The 18,528-nt window shown below is 53.5% G+C and overlaps 1 protein-coding gene across 3 annotated transcripts in view; it reads right to left on the bottom strand.

Annotated features, from left to right (window-relative positions):
• Positions 1–15,597, bottom strand: part of TNFRSF21 (TNF receptor superfamily member 21) — a 31,188-nt gene extending 15,591 nt beyond the window's left edge. For 2 of the 3 annotated variants that reach the window (XM_080586647.1, XM_080586648.1), the window contains exons 1-3: positions 15,305–15,597; positions 10,479–11,133; positions 8,038–8,535 (exon numbers count right to left, since the gene is read on the bottom strand). In XM_080586647.1, coding sequence (XP_080442773.1) covers positions 8,038–8,535; positions 10,479–11,133; positions 15,305–15,364 — 1,213 coding nt within the window. In that variant the 5' untranslated portion in view covers positions 15,365–15,597. Of the gene's footprint in view, positions 1–8,037; positions 8,536–10,478; positions 11,134–14,707; positions 15,180–15,304 lie in introns of those variants that run through there. The other variant, XM_080586649.1, reaches the window with a different exon arrangement.
• Between the last annotated feature and the right edge of the window lie 2,931 nt (positions 15,598–18,528).

Below are 18,528 nucleotides of genomic sequence, written 5' to 3'. Positions count from 1 at the left end.
GATATCACTCATCTCCTGTAGCCCAGCTGTTTCCAGGTTGGGAACAAACTGAGTTCTTCCACGACTGTTCAACCTCAGAGCACGCAAGAAGCCTTCAAGAGACCACGTTCCTGCCATCGCTGGCTGACATCTGCCAACAAACTCAAGTGGAGTTGAAGGGCTACCGTGCCAGAACGCTGCACCCATCCACCCAACAGCACACTGAGAAGCCTAACCACAACCTAACCACAGCGAAACTTCTGTTCCTTCCCCTCCCCACCCTCTCATGAACAAAAAGCTGCCATCATTTTCATTTTCAGACCTCTAGGCAAGTGTGAGTTGGTATTCTCCAGAAGAGTGTTAGCTGAGAAACTGCTGCCTGTAAGGGGAAATCTCATGCTCAGGTCTACAGAGCCCTCCCAAGCCCTTCTGATGTCCCTCTAATAATGAAGGAGAAGGGGTTAACGCATCAGCTGTGTTCTTACACGGCATGGGAGGGAAGGTAAGGAGATCCTCCACCACCTGCAGGGACGGAGCCCACCAGTCCTCCCCAACCCCTGTAGCATCCCTGTACCGACCTGAGCTGGGGTCCCCAGCACCTGGAGCTTCCAGCACCTGCCTACTGATGCAGCTCTGTGGGCAATATTAACGGCTCTACCCACCCAACACGCAGGCTAACAGCTTGGTCATCAACATAACTCAGCCCTTCTGTAAGGAAGCCCTTGAAAAATTCAACTCTTCTCTACCAGAAAGGCGACGGTGGCAAGAAAAAGAAAGCCCCGCATGGCAAGGACTGCCCTTGCGCCACCTTCTCCTTCTCCACCTGCCGTTTTTTTGAGCACATGGCAGCACGTGGAGCGATGAGTCCTGTGTCAGGCTGACAGATTTTGACATTTGCACAGATCTCGAGGACGGAGGAGCATCACGGGCAGGCAGCAGAGCCAAAACGTGCGCAAACCAGGCAGGAGAACGGCGGTGATGCAGCCCAACGCTCAGATAAAAGCTTCGCATCGCTGCTAGCCCGGCTCTGCTCCTGAGCTCATCCCACCTACCTCCTCCAAATATCTTTCTGACTCATGTGGAACACAGCCCCAGCAGCCTATTTTTACCTCCAAAAATATGCCGAGAGCCTACAACTCAGCCAGGAGGCAGCACATCCAAATCCCAGCTGTCCACAGCTCAGGCTTTGAAATCCCCGAACCCGGATTGATGCAAAGATCTTCCCAAAATGAGGAAATTTCACCACCATCCCCGAAACAGGGGGAGTTACTGGAAGATCAATCCTCTCACCACAAATCCCAATCATAAATAAGTTCTGGAAAATGTGCATGCGACCAAGACAGGAGGAAAGGACACTTTTATGAGGACTTCTGAGCAATGTGCTGGTTTTCCCATGGTCGGTGCTGGTATCAGATCCTCCCAGGAGCCAGTGATTCACATCCTCAGCGAGCACCGTTTGGGCAACAAACCACTAACCGTATTCTATTTCTTTATTCTTTTTTATTATTTTTTCCCCAAACCAAAAATCTTGCAGGGCAGGAAACGGACTCCCGACAAACACTTCCCACACCCTCTCTGGAAAATAACTCCACCAAGACGGTCGAGGAAGGCTTGTGATCATCTGTGGGAGGTTATGGACGTGTTCAGACCTGGGACCTGAGGGTCAGTGCTAGGCAGGAGCATTACGGCTCTCTATCACACCTCTGGAACCAGCACCAGCCTTGGTCCTGAGCCCCTGGGACCTGCACAACCTGCCCACCTCCATGGCAAGGTCTCCCTGAATGTCCCCTCTCGACCTCCATCTGCTTGGGATGCTGCAGAGAAACCCGGCCAGGCAGAGCTGCTCTTCCTTTAGTTAAAAAGGGAACGGTCAGCGTAAGCATTCCACGCAATTATTACATTTTAAACAGCTTTTGCAGAGTTAATCATTATAACTCCCTCGGACAGGCGGGTAACCCTGAGCAAGCACGCTGCTGCAGCCAGAGGCATAAATACCCAGACACGCAGATGACAGCCTGAGGATTAAATTCACCTGCTGATTTTTTATTTTTTTTTCCCCCCTCTCGGATGAAGCCCTGGCAAGCAGGGAAAGTCTGCCTCGTTACTCAACAAGTTATGTGCTAGGGCCTTACGGAGGTGAGAAATCACAGCTCTCCCCGCACAGAAGCTGGTGCAAGGTTTTCTGAAAGAAAAAATGTCTCCTGCGTGGTTTTTCTGCAAGAAAAGCTGAATTTCTGTGCCATTAACACTCAGCCGTGCCTTAATGGGCAGGCACAAATCTTAATTCCCCATACTCCTTATTAAACTGTCCAGGAATTTTGACCCTTTTTTTCACGACTTTTTTTCAGCCGATTTTGAAGCAAATGGACCATCTTCCCGGGCAGCCCTGCGCACACTGCGGACAGATGCCTGGTGTAGCAGCGCGCATTAGGAGTGATCGAGCACCAGTCTCCTGGCCTGCTAATGCAATAAGGCTCAGGAGCAAGACATAATAAACCCGCCCCTGATTAGGTTTCCCTCTAAGCAGAACAGCGGTCGCTCTCTCTCGGTTGTGTTCTCCTCGGCTCCCTTCCACCACCAAGCTGTGGTCAGCCCCAAAAAGGTCAGTTTGGGGGCAAACGGGAGCGAAGTCGAAAAGCTGAGTGGTTTGAGGAACGTGGCGATTCTAACTCCTCGGATACCACCGCGAAGCTCCCATGGCAGAGCTCTGTGCTGATGGAGTTAAAGGGCTGCTTTATCCCACCCTGACCCTTTATCCCACCTTCCTAGGGGCGGGAGGTGCAGGGCTCCGAGCACCCCAACGAGCGAGCACCCCCACGGTGTTTTCATTTCATTTCATTTGTATTTCATAGAATCATTGAGGTTGGAAAAGACCTCCAAGATCACCTGGTCCAACCATCCCCCTACCACCAATGTCACCCACTAAACCATGTCCCTAAGCACCACGTCCAACCTTTGAACACCCCCAGGGTGACTCCACCACCTCCCTGGGCAGCCCTTTCCAACGTTTTACAGCTCAGCAGTACCCACAACACCCGCCGGGTGCCTGGCTCATCCCTGCCCTACCCATTTCTCAAGCTCCCTTCTTCTGAGTCTCATTTTGAGGAGGACAGGATGACATTCGAGGGCCAGATACCTGCAGATACCAGAGGAAGGACAGCTTTAAAAAACAACAAAAACCCCCTCCTGCCTCTTTGTTTTGGCAGGCAGGCAGACATTAATCCCTCAGCCCTGCCAGAGGCACGTTAGGGTTTGCACCCAGGCACAGAGCTGCTCCTCGATCAATACATTGTTGGCAGCGACGGGCGCATCGGCCCCTGGGAGATGCTGCTGGTCATCCCGCCCCTTGCTGTGGCCCTTGAGGTCGCCACAGCGTGAGACTGATTGAATTCTTCCACCTCTCCCCAGGCTCTGCAGGTGTGCAAAAGGAGAAGCGATGGGGTCCCCGGTCTGCTGGCAGCAGAGCATCCCGAAAGCCGAGACCCCAAATCCCAACGCTCCTCGCCTCCCCAGCATCACCTCTCTGCTCCCCGCTCCGCTTTCAGACGGGGCCTCGATCCAGAGCCGTTTCCAGCAAGGGCTCTTCTACCTGCAGCCAAGCCCCAGCCCTGCTGCAAACAGCTCTGCAGCATGGCTTATTTCTCTTGATTATTTAACCAGAGGCTTCCTGGCTTTGGTCACGCCACCCACTGCAATAATGTGCAATTACCAGACTTGAAGAAGAAATTAAAAAAAAAAAAAAGTGGCATCTCCTGCCAGGCCAGCACTGCCAAGATCTGCTCTTCAGTCTTTCAGCTCCAAAAAAATCACCAAATCCTCTCCTTGCCTCTCAGCACAGCATTTCAGGCAGCTTCTTCTATACACAGGAGGGTTTACCCCAAAAGACCACTTTTTACGCAGCTCATTTCACTCCTTGCCTTTCACCCGCTGCTACTCAAGAGGTGGAAGTCAAAGGCAACACTACCATGAATTTCTGAAAGATTATTTCAAACCCATCCTCATGTTCAGTGCAGACTGCTGTAATTCTTGGAAACCCCAGAGATTGCAAGAGCCAGGCTTCAATTCTCTATTTTTTTTTTACAAAAATTCAATTCTCTGTTTTTACTAAAAGAGCTCTGCTCATTCAGTTCCTCACCTTCGGAAGCAGCCGAAGAAAGGGAAGGGGAATGTGCTAAAGCAGAGGGACTGTCTGGAAGAAAAGGTTTCCAGTAGGCAGGGCAGGGATGCTCTCGGTCTTCCAAAAGAAAGTCACGCCAGGTTAAAACCACTTCCCTGTACCCGCGCTAACAATTAACCACCACTTTCTTTGGAATTGGTGGGCAAAGTGCCCTTCCCCTTCCCATTCCCACCAGAAGAAATGAGCCAGGTGAAGCAGCCGGAGATCCAACTGCACCATCGGTACTGGTCCTCATTTAGATCCCATGAAGGGAGACCTGGGGGCTCTGGGGAGAGCCAAAAAAGCCCCCACGGTGGAGACAGGCGCGGGGACGCGCTGGCGGTGCTAGCTCAGGCCAGTAGGCACTGCAAGCTCTTCCCAGACCTCTGAGCCATTTAACCCGGTGAGAATCGCTGGCGTTTGCTGCCTTAGCTGGAACGTGTCCACGCTGAGGGCACGGCTCTCGTTTTAACACCAGCCTCCCAAGCCACCTCTAATTTTAGGTGTACGCTGTTATTTAAGGCACATATTATGACCGGGGGGAGCTTGGGCAGTAGACACCTGCTCATGGGAGGATAAAGACAAGCGAAATGCCCCCAGTAACAACCGCTGTCGAGGATCGCAAGCGCATCGCAAATATTTCAGCAACTCGGTATCGAGTGCCATCAGGAATGGGATTTAAGCCACTGCTTCCACTGGGGTCTGTCAAAGCAGCAACAACATGGGCAGAAATAATTTAACGCTGCAGATCCTGCGTGCGGACGAGTTAATTACAGTATTATTACAAAAAGACCCTTGCAAAAAAATATTAATAAAAATCACACTCCCACCCCCAAATCCTCTTCTCTCGGGAAGAAGCCCAGCCCAAGCGAGATGCCTCTGCTCCATCACTGAGCACTGCTAGCGCTGCCCTGACCATGCTACACCAAGCTGAAAGGGATCAACACTAAAATCTTCCAAAAAAAAAAAAAAAAAAAGGGCAAAACCCTCGAGGTTGGCCATCCTGATCGCTCCAGCACCACCGGGCTGCACCTCCACAAGCACGGCTCCTCCGTGCCAGGGCTGGGGCACCAACATCCGAGCACGTCTTCCCTTTCAAAGGTTAAAGCTGTTTACTGAAAGGATTACGAGGGAGGAGCTGGAAAACTAGGAGGAAGCAGGGGGGAGACCGTGCGCAACTCTTACGTAGGCAATAAATGCCCCGACACCCTGCTGGAGCAACCCCGCTCCTGGACAGGTGGGGAGGTCACCGGGATTTCCTCTCTGCTATGGTCTTAAGCTCATTTTGGGCTATGTTGACCCTTGTCTGAAATTTTGCTTAAGGAGGCAGCCTGCAAAGCATGGTTTGGGTACAAGGACTGCTTGAGCAGCAGAAAGATAAGCCATGGTGCTTCAGCTCTGCAGTGTACCTTGGCTGCACGGCCAGCTGTTTAAAAAAAAAAATAAAATAAAAGGTCAATTCTGTTTTACTGTGATTCCTCTCATTTCAAGTAAATGAAGTCTTAAGAGCTAGATCTTTCAACACAAAAAAAAAAAAAAGGGATTTCTACACCACCGTGGAGAAAAAAAATTACATATCTGGCACAGTGGAGCACCACCAAAGAGGAACTAATGAGCAGGGCAGATCCAGCTAAACACAACGCGATTTAGGCAACGTCCAAGCTGCCCTTAAAGCAAGACAAAGCATTAATTGGTTTGTGCTCGTTCTGCCTTTGCAGCAAAAAGTTCAGCTGAGGACACGTGATGGCAGGAGCAAGCCACGAGGCCACCTGGACAAGCAGGCACCGGCGTGACCGCTGGGAGGGTTGTGCAAAACCCCACCAGGAGCCCTGAGGAATGGGGAATTCATCTCCAGATTGGAGGGGCCGATCAGATACCGGGCCAGTTCATTAACCAAGTGCTGTTTCTGCAGTTACATCACCTCGTTTCCCAAGACGGGGAGCGGACTTAGCAAACACGCTACGAATTTGATGCACTAGCTGAATTCAGCTGTTCAAGGATGACAGAGGAGACGTGTCCTGGGAAGCAAAGGGTGACCCAGGAATTACACCGTCCCCCAAAAGGATGACAGGATCTGCGAAGGTGGGGTTACACCCGAATGGTCTCACACAGCCTCATTGCTCACCACGTATCGCCTTATCTTATCTGCATGGCTTCTTTAGCCTGACTCATCCTGGGTGAACAAACACAGAGCCCTGCCCAAAGGGAGCAGATGTAGTGCAGGCACTGCAGGAGGCTTCTGAACCACCAGGTCAGGAGCCACAGCTGGTTCTGCCCAAAGCAGCTGGTTTGCTCCTGCATTGGATCTCTTCCCGAGCTGTACAAACTCAACCCCTGCTCCGGGATGACAGCGTTCACCACTCCAAGAAAAGGAAAGAAACAATGAGAAATTCAACCAACCCAAAGGAACTGGTAATAAAGATCTTGGGAGGGGAAAAAAAAAAAAAAAAGGAAAAAAACAGACTACAGGTTAGTAGCAACCAGCCCCTTTTGGCCAATGAACCACAGCTGAAGAGCTGAACCTTGGTATTCCCTGAAGCACGCACAAATAAAGATATTTAGTAGGTTCTGCAACCCTGCTGCAGATCACTAACCACAGCCCAGGGTCCACGCTTTCGGTACCACCGATTTTACGGACAAAGAAGTGCGGGCCTTACTGGAAAAAAGATGTTGGAACTTATTGCAAAGGGGAAAAAAAGCTCAAGAAATGGCACCCCGGGAATTCAAAAGAGTTAAAAGGAAACTGATAAAAAGCACAAACAGAAGAGAAGGCACAAAGCTAATTCCATCACGGCCTTATTGGTTCTGCAAATGCATTAATGAAAGCAAACAAAGTGTAGGTCTGTTAATCAGCAGGAAGGAGAGCAGAGTACATAACAAGACGCCCTGCTCAAAGCCTTCTCTGCTTTGTACTTAAGCACCCAAGGATGACTGTCATCAAGCACTGATCTCTCTTAAAACCCTCAAATCTTTTCTTTCCAATCTGCTCTTCGCTTGGGTCCCCTTGTTAAAAGTGCTTTTCTAAAGGTTAACCCGTGAAGGGATGTTTAGTTATTCCTTAGTCCTGTCTTCAGCATAAGGGGGTCGGTTCTGCCACGGTGGCTGTGCGGAGGTAGGACCTGCTGGCGAGACCACAGCCACTCGATGCTCACGTTCATGCCACCATTCATTTATCATTGACTTTTACGAGCCCCCATTTAAGGCCCTAACAGTTCACCTTTAACTCTCATTGAAAAGCAGATAGCAAGTTTTTCCACCAAAAGAACAGAAAACACCAAGAAGCAAAAGATTCCCCAGTATCCCCCAGCGCAGGGAGCTGCGCCCACCCGTGACACAGCCGCTAAGGATAACCTCCCTCGCTCCAGCAAAGGAAAAGGGCTGGGGAAGGAAGCCAGTGGTCAGGATTTCAGGCCAAGAACCTGAAATTGAGGTGCTGCCAACGGGCGGGGGATGACTCAGCCTTGCAGAAACAGAAGGGGTGAGGGAAAAAGGACAGAACAAAAGATAATCAGACACACGCCTGAGTCACTGGGAAGATAAGGAGGGAGAGAAAAAGAAAAGAGGTGGAAGGGCAGAGATTAAAAAAAAAAAGTCGTCTTTTGAGATTTTCCTAGCAAGGGGTAGGTGGGAAGTAGAAGGAGAGGAGCTGAGGAGAGCAGGTGATGCTCCCTCCATCAATCACTGCATCAGGAATGGGGAACGTGCCAAGGGAATGGGGATGGGGAGAAGCCAAGGATCAGCTGAGAGCTGGGACGTGTGCTTGCCCTTTCACCACCGGGCCCAACGTGCCAGGAAAGCGACCCAGCCACGGGGTGGCCCATCCAAAGCACCACGAGATCGGAAAGGGGAGAAGACGCCACTCCCCGAACCGGCCGCTCCAGCCCCCGGCCCGTACTGCTCACCGTGCCCATTGCAGTAATAGATCCACTTCTCCCTGTTCTGCGTGGGGGTGGTGGACTTCTTCATAATAGCTTTCTCCACAATGGCACTGGGATCTTGCCTCGGCCCCTTCTTCAGAGTCCGTGAGCTCTTCCTGACGCTGCAGACCACGATAACCACCAGGACCAGCAGCAGGAAGAGGACGATCATCCAGGGCAAGTGTTCGTTGATATCGAAGTGCTGGTGGACGTTCTGCTGCCCTCTCCGGGGCGGCCTGTAGGGCATGCTGGACTTCTCGCCCCCTGCCATCTCCAAGGCCGGCTGCTTCTCCAGAGCTTGGCTGGTGTGCTTGTGCCGGTAGCTCTGCGCCTGGCCGGCGGTGCCGGTGCCCACCAGGCTCCCTCGGGCACCCCCGGTCTCGTTGGCCAAGGTCTGGTTGTAGTCGCTCGTCGGCCCCGTCGCGCCGTCGGCCGCGGGTGGAGAAGGAGAGGGAGCCAGGTCGGGAACTGAAGAGTTCAGACCTGCAGGAGGAGAGGAGAGCTCAGTGTCACGGTGCTGGGGAGGTGACACGGTGTCACAGCACGGCCCGAAACCCCTCTGAGTGTCCGCGCGGCCTGCAGGCCTAAGCCCAGCACCAGGCAGCGAGAGAGGGAAAGCCAGACCTTAATTTCACCTCTATATCAGACAGCTCCTGCTACTGAGTTAGGTTCGAGATAAAACTGACCCGGTTAATACCTAGTGGCAGCTCCTCAACAAAAAGGAGCGATTAAAAGCACGTTGGCAGTCTGCGTTTGATCCAAATTCAGCATTTCTTAGAAAACCCACAACTTTGAGGCAGTTGGCTTTCTTTTCCTAGCTTCACACTGATATTATTTTTTTATTATATTTTTATTATATTATATTTTTATTATATTATTAGCTTCACACCAATAATGGAAAACTTGGTATATGGGCTAGGAACACACACGAACGTTAGCTTTACACCGACAATGTAAAACTTTTTCACATGTGTTTCTAGCCCAAATAGTACTAGCTTTACATCCATCATGGAAAACTCGGTATTTGGGCTAGAAACACACAAATTCAGAGGCTTAGTATCTCTCAACCAAGTCTTGTCAAAGGAGCATAAACATTTTATCAGCACTGCAATCAGGCGTGGATGCATCAACTCCAAACCAGGTTTCTGAAGTGACTGAGGTGACCCAACTTCCTCCTAAGAGCCACTTTCCACTTTTATTGAGTTTTCTTATCAACAAGCAGCGCCTGGTGAGAAGAGGAAGGGCGCTGCAGCGCGAATTAGAGCCTGCTCTGGAAACTTGGATGTGAAGATGGTGTCTCATCCCAGCTGAGCCAGAGCACGGGTGTAACCATCTGCGATGCGAGAAGCCAAACCGCTCTGACGAGGATACAAACAGGGAAAACACTAACTTCTATCCGCTTGTCTATGGTCGATATCAGAGTTCAGGGAACACCCTCCTTTCCTCTCCCACCAACGTCACGCCGAACTTCTCATTTGTTAGGTCCCGGAGCCCTGCAGCCTACAACTGTCAGCACCTCCCTGCAACTGCATTTACTGGCTCAGGTGTAAAGGGCATCAAAAGTTGCCTTTTGTTGTTAAAATGCAACATTTTGGACACTACCAAGGAGTGCTGAGCAGCAGCTCACACAGAGCCCCATAGCACCCAGCCATGGCTGAAGCATCTTTGCTAAACACAGCGGCACCCTGCCCATGGGTTCTCTGCCTGGTCTCCTACCCCAGCACAGTCTCTCAACAAAGAGCATGATATGTCATTTACAATTAAGTGACAGAATGGGGAATTCAAGCTAGTTTTCCCCACTAGTGATAACTAATGGAAGCCTTCAAGGTTAAAGAAAAAAATAATAGCACAGCCTAGGTGCAGTTTTGGCAACGGTCCCCATTCAAGCCAGTACAGTGATACAATTCAGGGCAAAACCTAGCAGGGAAAGCACAGGCAGAGAAGCAGCAAACCCATCAGGAGACCAAGCAAACCCATCAGGACACCCAACAAACCCATCCAGAGATCCAATAAACCCATCAGTGTGGTGGAGAGAAGCTCCCCTCTCCCCTCGGGGCTTTGCTGCTGCACCCACTCCCTGCTCAGGTTTGCCATAAACACACCAAGACTTGTGCCAGCACAACACGTGGATTGGAGAAACGGCTGGGGAACACGATGTCCTCTTAATCCAAACAGCAGGACAGCCAGAAGTCCAATCAGGAGTAAAGTCTCAGGGAAAACATTATTAAGTGTGGTTTATTAAGCATGGTTTAACACAAGCAATGGCAACCTGATGTACTCCAGAGCCGCGTCCTGGCCAAAAAAGCAAAAGCACCATCTGCACTTGAGACCATGTTGCCCTCCAACAGCCTAAAAACAACCGTGACCGAGGCAGGAATGTGATCCCACGGCCGAAAACACAGCTGTGTCTCAGTGGTGTGCATTACCTTTGGGAAGATGAGCGGTCGGTGGAGCCTCGTAGGTCTCTCCACCTGCTTCTGCGTCTGACGAAGCCAAAGACGTGCTCGGCAGAGACGCCGGAGAACCGCAGACGTTGTCGCTTTCCTTCGTCCCTGGCTTGACCACCACCATGTTCTTCCCGAAGCAGTCCGTGTAGGTTTTGCACTTCATCACGCTAGAAGGCACATCAGAAAAAGTACCACGAGGGCACGGCTTGCACCTCACGTCTTCCGTCTCGGTTCCTTTCTTGCGGACGCCCCAGCCGACCGGGCACACCGTGTAAGGGACGCAGGTATCGTTCGTCTGAAACGTACCCGACAGGCAAGTGCACTCGCGGTCGGTCAAGGCAGTACAATGGGTTTTCTCAATCATTGGCAGTTCGCAGGGTTTTCTGCAAGGGTGGCATCGCTCTATGCCGTTCTCGTGCTTCGTAAAAGTCCCGTCCGGACACGGGCTGCACTCCCTTAAGGTGCTCTTCGTGCAGTGCTTGGACACGTAGGTTCCCGCGGGACACTTGTCGCAGATCAGCTCCTGGTTGGTGGCACGGTCGAGGTGGCGGTACTTGCCGGCGGAGAGGCTGATGGCATTCTGTTCGGAGGTCAGCTGGGGCTGAGCGCCGGCGCTGCCGAGGAACACGAGCAACTGAAAGACAGAGGCAAAGCGTTAGTGCATCCGGGGCCCCGGGGCCGAATTCCTTCTGGAGAGCCAGCCCGGGACAGGACCACCAGGGACATCCCAGGACCACGAGGGAGGTTTTGCCCTCTCGAGGCTGAGAGGTCCCAGCAGCACCCAGGCACTTGCCAAGAAGACAAAAACGACGCAGGTGGTGGCTCTGACCCGCGGGATTTCCTTCCTCTGCCTTAACTTGCGGTGGCTCAGTTATTTGCCTTTTAAAATAAGGCAAAACAGGATGAAATCTGGGCTGGCGTGCGGTGCCGGGTGTGTTCTCAGCCCCTCCACCCTCCCACACCCTTGTGCAAGGGTAAGGTTTGCCTCAGGGGTTCTGCTTCGAGCCTCCCACATCTAAATCCACTTGAAACCAGATTTATTTGCAACAGGAGAGAGAAAAAGGACGCTATTCCTAAGCTCTTTTAGGGGCTCCGCTGTAACTTAGTTCCTCATTGCATCAGATACAGGTAAAAGGTCTCACGTTTTTACACACTGAACGCACCCAGCTGGGTTTGGCTACATGATGACTACGGATCTGTTCACCTCCACCTATTTCTAGCCCCATGATTTTATTCCCTCCGGTCCTTTGCGTCAGTCCCACGGGGCTGCTCCTTCCCCAGGAGAAGCCCTCTCTCCAGCAGGGCCTCCGCTTCCACCTGGGAGACCTCTGGACCACGGAGAAGCATCGGTTAGGCCAGCAGAAATAATGCAGGGAGAACAAAAGGCAGCTCGAGAAGAGCTGCCACAACCTCATCCGGCATGCAAAGCAGCTGGAAACGCATCTCCAAACAGCAGCAGGCTGAGTTCAGAGGGAAGAGGACCGAGCTAACGTTACAGCGGGTTTCCAAAGGTGATTTCTTACATTAAGGTGGGCAGACCACCAACCCTAACACTTTTCAACCGAGCGGCCGGGGACATAAATCACTTTGCTAGGCTATACGGGACCTTGCTCTTGCTCTGCTACATATCCTGGGCTATCAGCCAGCAAGAATATTATATATATATATATATATATATAAAGAAAAAAAAAGCCTCCAACAACATGACTCTGCAGAACACACATCGCAGCAGAGCTGCAAGCTGCGCCGCGTCATTTTTGGTGCAGTCTCTTGCTTCCTGGAAAACACATGCTCTGGCAGCGCAGTTCTGTTTCACCTGCTAAATAATTTATGGCCGAGGATTTGTACAAAACACTTCAAGTCCTTTTTTTTTTTTTTTTTTTCCCCCTCCCTCCTGAAGCGGCAATTACAGAGGCGGCGGCGGCAGCAGACAAGCCTGCAGGAGTTGACAAGGATCCTGTGGTGGCCAGGCCAATTACAGCACGTCAAATTAAAACAACAACAACAACAACAAAAAAAAAAGCGAGAGGCTGCTCTGGCAGGCTCTAACGGCTCACCCGACGCATGTTCCACCCCCCTCCCGCAAGACACGATTTCACGAAGCGCTCGGCTCGCACTACAGAAACCTGCCACCCGTAATCTCCCTGACGCAACCGCGAATTAGCTAAACCAGATGCAACAGGATCTGGCCTCCCCGGGGCTCACCGGTGCCCTACGCGGGGCACACGAGCCCGTGCCGGATCCCAGGGAGGGCACCGGGAGGTGCGGGACCAAGGGGGCTCTGGTGCATGCGCGGCTCGGTGCTTACGGACAGCAGCGAGTCGCGGCGGGGGGAAGGCTGAGCAGCCTCGAGCATCCAGGCGGGTGTCGTGAGGATTGGTGCTTCTGGTCCCTAAAAATAACCCGCTGCTGGGAGCGTGCGGCCGGCAGCGCTCGCAGCACCGCGAGCGCCAGCCGGGAGCGGGAGGATGTCTCCGCCTGGAAGGATGGCCGCCGCTTGGACCCCCCACAAGCGACAGAAGAATGGAGCAGGGTCTCCTTAGCCACTGGATTCCAGTTCTTTACTCCAGCACCAGAGCATACAAGGCAACAAAAAAAAACACAGAAAAAAGGAGCCGGTGCAAGACAACCCTGGTACAACCAGATACCAGCGCACCTGGGTTTGGTGCTGCTCCTTGTGCCCACAGAGCATCCCCAGCCCAGCGCCCACGTCCCTTCCCTGCTACCCAAACCCCTTCCAGCACGTGGAGGACTTCAGCTGGGGAATGGGTTTAGATGAGGGAGCCCCAGAGCCTGGCTACAAGCTCCAAGCCCTGGAGCTGGCGGCTGACGCAGGCGTGACCCATCTTACTGCCAGCAGCCCGGTGATGCGGGCGGCACCTACGCAGCATCGCCATCGCCACCCTCTTCAGCTGCAGCCACGCGTTGGACGGACCCGATGAGCAATTTGCACGGACAGTAGTTTGTAGGGGGGCTACACGCCTCCCAAGCGCACGTACGTGGGACGCGGCAGGGAACAGGCCAGCTCGTGCAGGGGCAATATCTGCTCCTCGGCCCTGCGAGGCTGCCAGCAGAAAGACAGAAAGTTGGCGAGAAAAACGAGCGTTTGGGTCCGAAACGGGGTGAGTTTGGGTTGAACATGGTGCCACCCCCCGCTGCTGCTAGCCCCGTGGGGGGGGAGGAGGGGGGGGAGCAGGGCAACGGTAAGCTTCACAGACATACAATGCATTCAGTAGAAAATGAAAAGAATAAAAGGGACTTAAAAAATTGGAAAAAAAATAATTAGAAATGAAAAAGAATAAGGAAAAAGCAACTAAAGGCAGCTAAATGCAGCGTATGTGACGCTGGTAGAGAGGAGCCGGAGTAGAGGCACAGAGCTGTAAGTGAGCAGGGACTGACTGCACCGAGCTGATAACCTGGGAACTGTTTCCGAGTGAAAATAACAGAATTTCCTGAATTGGTCGAAATCACAGCTGGCCCACACTCCCCACGGCAATGCCTCAGCCCAGGTCGGGCTGCACAGCTCCCCTTCCCGAAGGTCAGCTACGCTCTCTGCGCAGCACCTCCGGGAAGGCATTTGTGACACCGAAGGAAGAAAAACAAACAAACAACCCCACAAAACGCCAGTAAACAGATCCAGAAGTTTGATGGCAACTTCACAGGGATGAGCAACCCGTCTCCTGCCCTGCGCTCTGTGAGCAGGACCAAGTTACTGACTCCGAAAAAGCCACCTGGGACGAGGGTCTTGGGGAAGAAGGAAGCGAGTTTCGCTTCTTTAAGGGCGCCGAGTTATTTTCAGCCGGTTTGGGCTTTAACGAAACCGAGAGCCCGGGACTTGGTCAACTCAGCAGTCCCATTGCCACGGCTGAGGAGGGCAACAGTGACAGGGGAAAACGCCAAAACAGCAGCACAGGCGCCCGGTCCCTGCGAAGGGAAACTCGGTGGCTCTTCCCGCAGCACGCACCGGCCGAGCATCGCCAGCTGCCACAAGCCCACTGTGGTCAAAGGAAGCCCCCCCGCAGCCCCCTGACCACCTGGGATGCACGAGCAAACGCCGATCCGGGCGGCAGCCACGGGAGCATCCCACCCATGACCTTGCCGGCAAACGGGAATTTCGCCCCACGGCTCATCGGGTCGCACACCCACACGCGTCCAGGTCGAGGACGCGCGTGCACGAGCAATGCTTGCCTGCGTACTTGGATCCTCACCTTCATTCCGGGAGTACGCTCCGCTTTTATCTACCCATGTACTTGGACCAATTCGATTTTTCCCCAGGGAAAAAGCAAATGGGGGGGCGGGGGACCCCGACACCGCCAAAGTTTTGCTTCGCGTTCCAAGGGGCGATGCCGCTCCCTGGGCGAGTCTCGCCCCGCTGCGGCTGCCTGGCGTTTCCCCAGTCCCCGCAGCCCCGCAGCAGCTCGCTAGGACCCACCTGGAGCCCGGCAGGAGCGGCCGCGGCGCCGCTTACACAACCGAGCCGCAGCGCGGACCCGCCGCCCCCAAAATCCCCCCCGTCTCTCTCTCTCTCTCCCCAAAATGACAGCGTTTCGCCCCAAAGCGCCGCTTTGCCAGGGTCCTACGTGGGATGGCAAAACGGGGCAGCCGGGGGGAGCTCGGCCTCTCTGCCAAAGCAAGGGGGCAATAAAAAAATAAATAAATAAAGGGATGATGGAGGAGGGGTGGAGGATAAACACCCCAATAAACACCCCCCGCACCTCTCACGACCCCCGGGAGGCGCAGGCATCCCCTCACCTTACCACCCCCCCCCACCCCCTTCCGATCTCCGTATCCCCCCCAAAACTCACCGAGAGCAAACCGGCGAGCACTGAGCACGCCGCGGCGGGGCGGGGGGCGGCCGCCCCCATAGTGGCCGGGGTAAGGGGAGGGGGGTGGCCGCAGCGAGCGGGGGTGGGGGGGGGGAGCGCGGGCGCTGCCCGGCTAACGGCGCTGCTTCATGGGGCGGCGCGGGGCCGGCAGCGGCGGCTGCTGCCCGCGGCGGGGGGCGCCCATGGTGGCGGGGCCGGGGCCGAGGCCGGAGCCGGGGCCGGGGCCGGGGGGGAGCCGAGGCGGGGGCGCTGCCGCCCGCCGCGCTCCCACCTGCCTGCGGGGGCTGCCGCTGCCGCGGGGCGGCGCGCACGTGGGGGCGGCGCGCCGGCGGGAGAAAGGGGCGCGCGCGCGCGCCCGGGGAGGGTGGGCGGCACCGCCCTTTGTGGCGTCACCGGGCGCGCGGGGAGAGGGCGCGCCAAGGGCGCCCCCTCCCCGCGCGGCGCGGGAAGAGGAGCGCGGCGGCGGGGAGAGGGGGGGCGAGTGGGAATTTGGGGAGCAGGGGGCTTCCGGTAGGGTTTTTATTTTATTTTATTTTATTTTATTTTATTTTATTTTATTTTATTTTATTTTATTTTATTTTATTTTATTTTATTTTATTTTATTTTACTTTATTTTATTTTATTTTATTTTATTTTATTTTATTTTACTTTATTTTACTTTATTTTATTTTATTATTTTTATTTTATTTTATGTTATTTTATGTTATTTTATTTTATTTTATATTTTATTATTTAATTTTATTATTTAATTTTATTATTTAATTTAATCTAATTATTTTTTATCATTTTTTATTATTTTATTTTTTTAATCTTATTTTATTTTATCTTATTTATTTTTTTTTCTCCTGTTCTCCGACGTGGAGCACGGAAGGAGTAAGAGGAGTGAGAGGGAGCAGCAAGAATCGTATAGAGACGCGGAATGGTTTGGGTTGGAAGGGGCCTCAGATCTCATCCAGTTCCAGCCCAGCCCCATCCAGCCTGGCCTTGGGCACTGCCGGGGATGGGGCACCCACAGCTCCTCGGGGCAGCCTGCGCCAGGGCCTCGCTGCTCTCTGAATAAAAAATAATTCTTCCTAATATCTAATCTAAATCTACCCCGAGAGCGGAGCTGCCCACCGAAAGAGGGTGAGCTGGAAGCAGGGGGTGACCGCAGCGCGGGCAGTGCCCTCACAGTCCGGGGCCCGATCCTGCAGCGTGCAAACAGGACAGGCGGGGTGCTGGGCACAGCTTCCAGACCCAGCAAGCAGTGGGAAAAGGCCTGGCTCTACCCAAGGAGTCAGGAGCAGCAGGAGATGGGGCCAGAGGTGAGGCTCCGTGGGTCCAAGGTCACACCAGAGCAGGGGTGGGGTGGCCCAGGCAGGGCTGGGCAGGGCCAGTAGGGTTTATTTGTGCCCTCCGGGTACTCGGCACCCATGGGTGCGTCAGATCCAGGCCTTCCATGATTATCGACGTTGCTGGTTGCCCACGGAGGAAAACGTCACACACCTGATTTCCAGCGCCTGCAGAAATCCTGCCAGCCGTCACCTTCTGGGGGCATCCTGAAGGCAACTGAAACAAGGCAGGGTTTTGGTGCCGCACAAAAGCAACAGCACATGTCCCTCGTGAATGACAGAAAATCTCAAAAAAGGAGATAAAAAGAGCTGTTCTCGCTCTGCAGGAGCATGGGCTTCACCCAAAACCCTTCTGAAGTCTGCGCAAAGCCTCCTTCTAACTTCAGGGAGGTTTGAATGCAGCTAAAGGCTCCTCTCCCAGCCGAAGCAGACCTTTTCTCCCTGCACTTTCCCCATTCCCAACCCTGGAAAGGAGCAACGACCTCAGGGAGCCTGGGAACGAGCCCGGAGCAGAGCTTCTCTCCCCAGCCGGGGTGGCAGCGGCAGGACAGCCGTTCCCAGGAGAAGACCGAGTCACGTCTGCAGGGAGAGGACCTTCCTCCGCAGCTGGCCGTGCTGCAGAGCCCCGCTTCGAGCTCCTCCATCCCCTGGGACCACCAGGGCCAGGAGCAACGTGCTCGTCCCAGGAGGGGAAACCAGCTCTGCCCCCCCACCCCAGGAGCCCCCATGCAAAGCCCACTGGGGCTGCCCAGCAGGAAACCTGGGATGCCCACAGCTGCTCGCAAATCCAAATATTTAGGGCGAATAATTGGCCATAACCCAGCTGGACTCGTGGAAGGGGGTTTTAAGTTTAAAAATGTTCGGCTTTCTGGTGAAATTTGGGGGGCGTCTGGGCTGGTGGTGGCTCTGAAACCACGCCGGGTCCGCTGGCAGCACGGAAGACCTCAAATTGGGTTAGGAAAAAGCAGAAAAATAATCATCAGGAGGATGGGGAGACTTAGGGGACTGGCAATAAGATGGATCATGTTACTGCCGTGGACTGGATTCTAATTAGTCATATCCGCTTTTAATTATTGGTATTTATAGAGAACCTAAAGGCAGTCCACAGATTATCCAAAAACGCATGGACTGCTCTGGAAATCTCCCCCCAACACCCCTCACAGCCTGATTTGTGACAAACGCCGGTCACGCCGCCTACACGGGGTCACGAAGTGCTGCAGGAATTGCTTACTGGTGCTCTTCTTGCTGCATCCCCGCTTTTCTGGGTCTTCGGAAGGAAAATGGGGAAGCGGGCGGCCGAGCTCGGAGCCTCGTGTGAAGGGTTTCTGGCGGCGGCAGCAGCTCGGGGGGTTCCTCCTCGTCTCCTACATTCGGTTCCTTTTTCCCCCTTGTGCCACCCCGTGAGTCATGAAAACGCTCCCGGTCACGGGCGGCGGGATCAAGCGGGGCAGTGACCTGGTAACTCTTAAAAAAAATACGAAACGGGGGGGGATTTTGAGTCGCAGTTGGGGAACCTCGCTGCTCACGTTCATCGCAGACCCGTGAGCCTTCGCTAAGGTGGTGGCAGGAGCGACGGGGCGATGCCCACCCACCCGCTTTGCCACCAAAAGCCATCTTCCGAAGCTGCAGGCTGCCTCCTCATGCTAGGAAAGGCCAGCAATACTTGGCCATTGGACGCTGTTTGAAGCCCTTCCCAGAATTTCATGAAATGGGAGGTATTTTTTCTTGGGAAATGTTAGATTTTTTCTTGGGAAATGAGGATACGCTGCGCAGCCACCACTTGCTTCGTCCTGAGGAAACCAGAAGCTTGTGGGCAGTGATTTTGCAATAGAAGAAGCCAGGCTAGCGAGGCAGATATTATTTACTTAGAGA

Source organism: Anser brachyrhynchus (genome assembly GCF_964034855.1).
Source record: "Anser brachyrhynchus genome assembly, chromosome: 3".
NCBI classification, from domain to species: Eukaryota; Metazoa; Chordata; class Aves; order Anseriformes; family Anatidae; genus Anser; species Anser brachyrhynchus.
The sequence above is the reverse complement of the archived record's forward strand: the minus strand, read 5'-3'. Positions and strand labels throughout refer to the sequence as shown.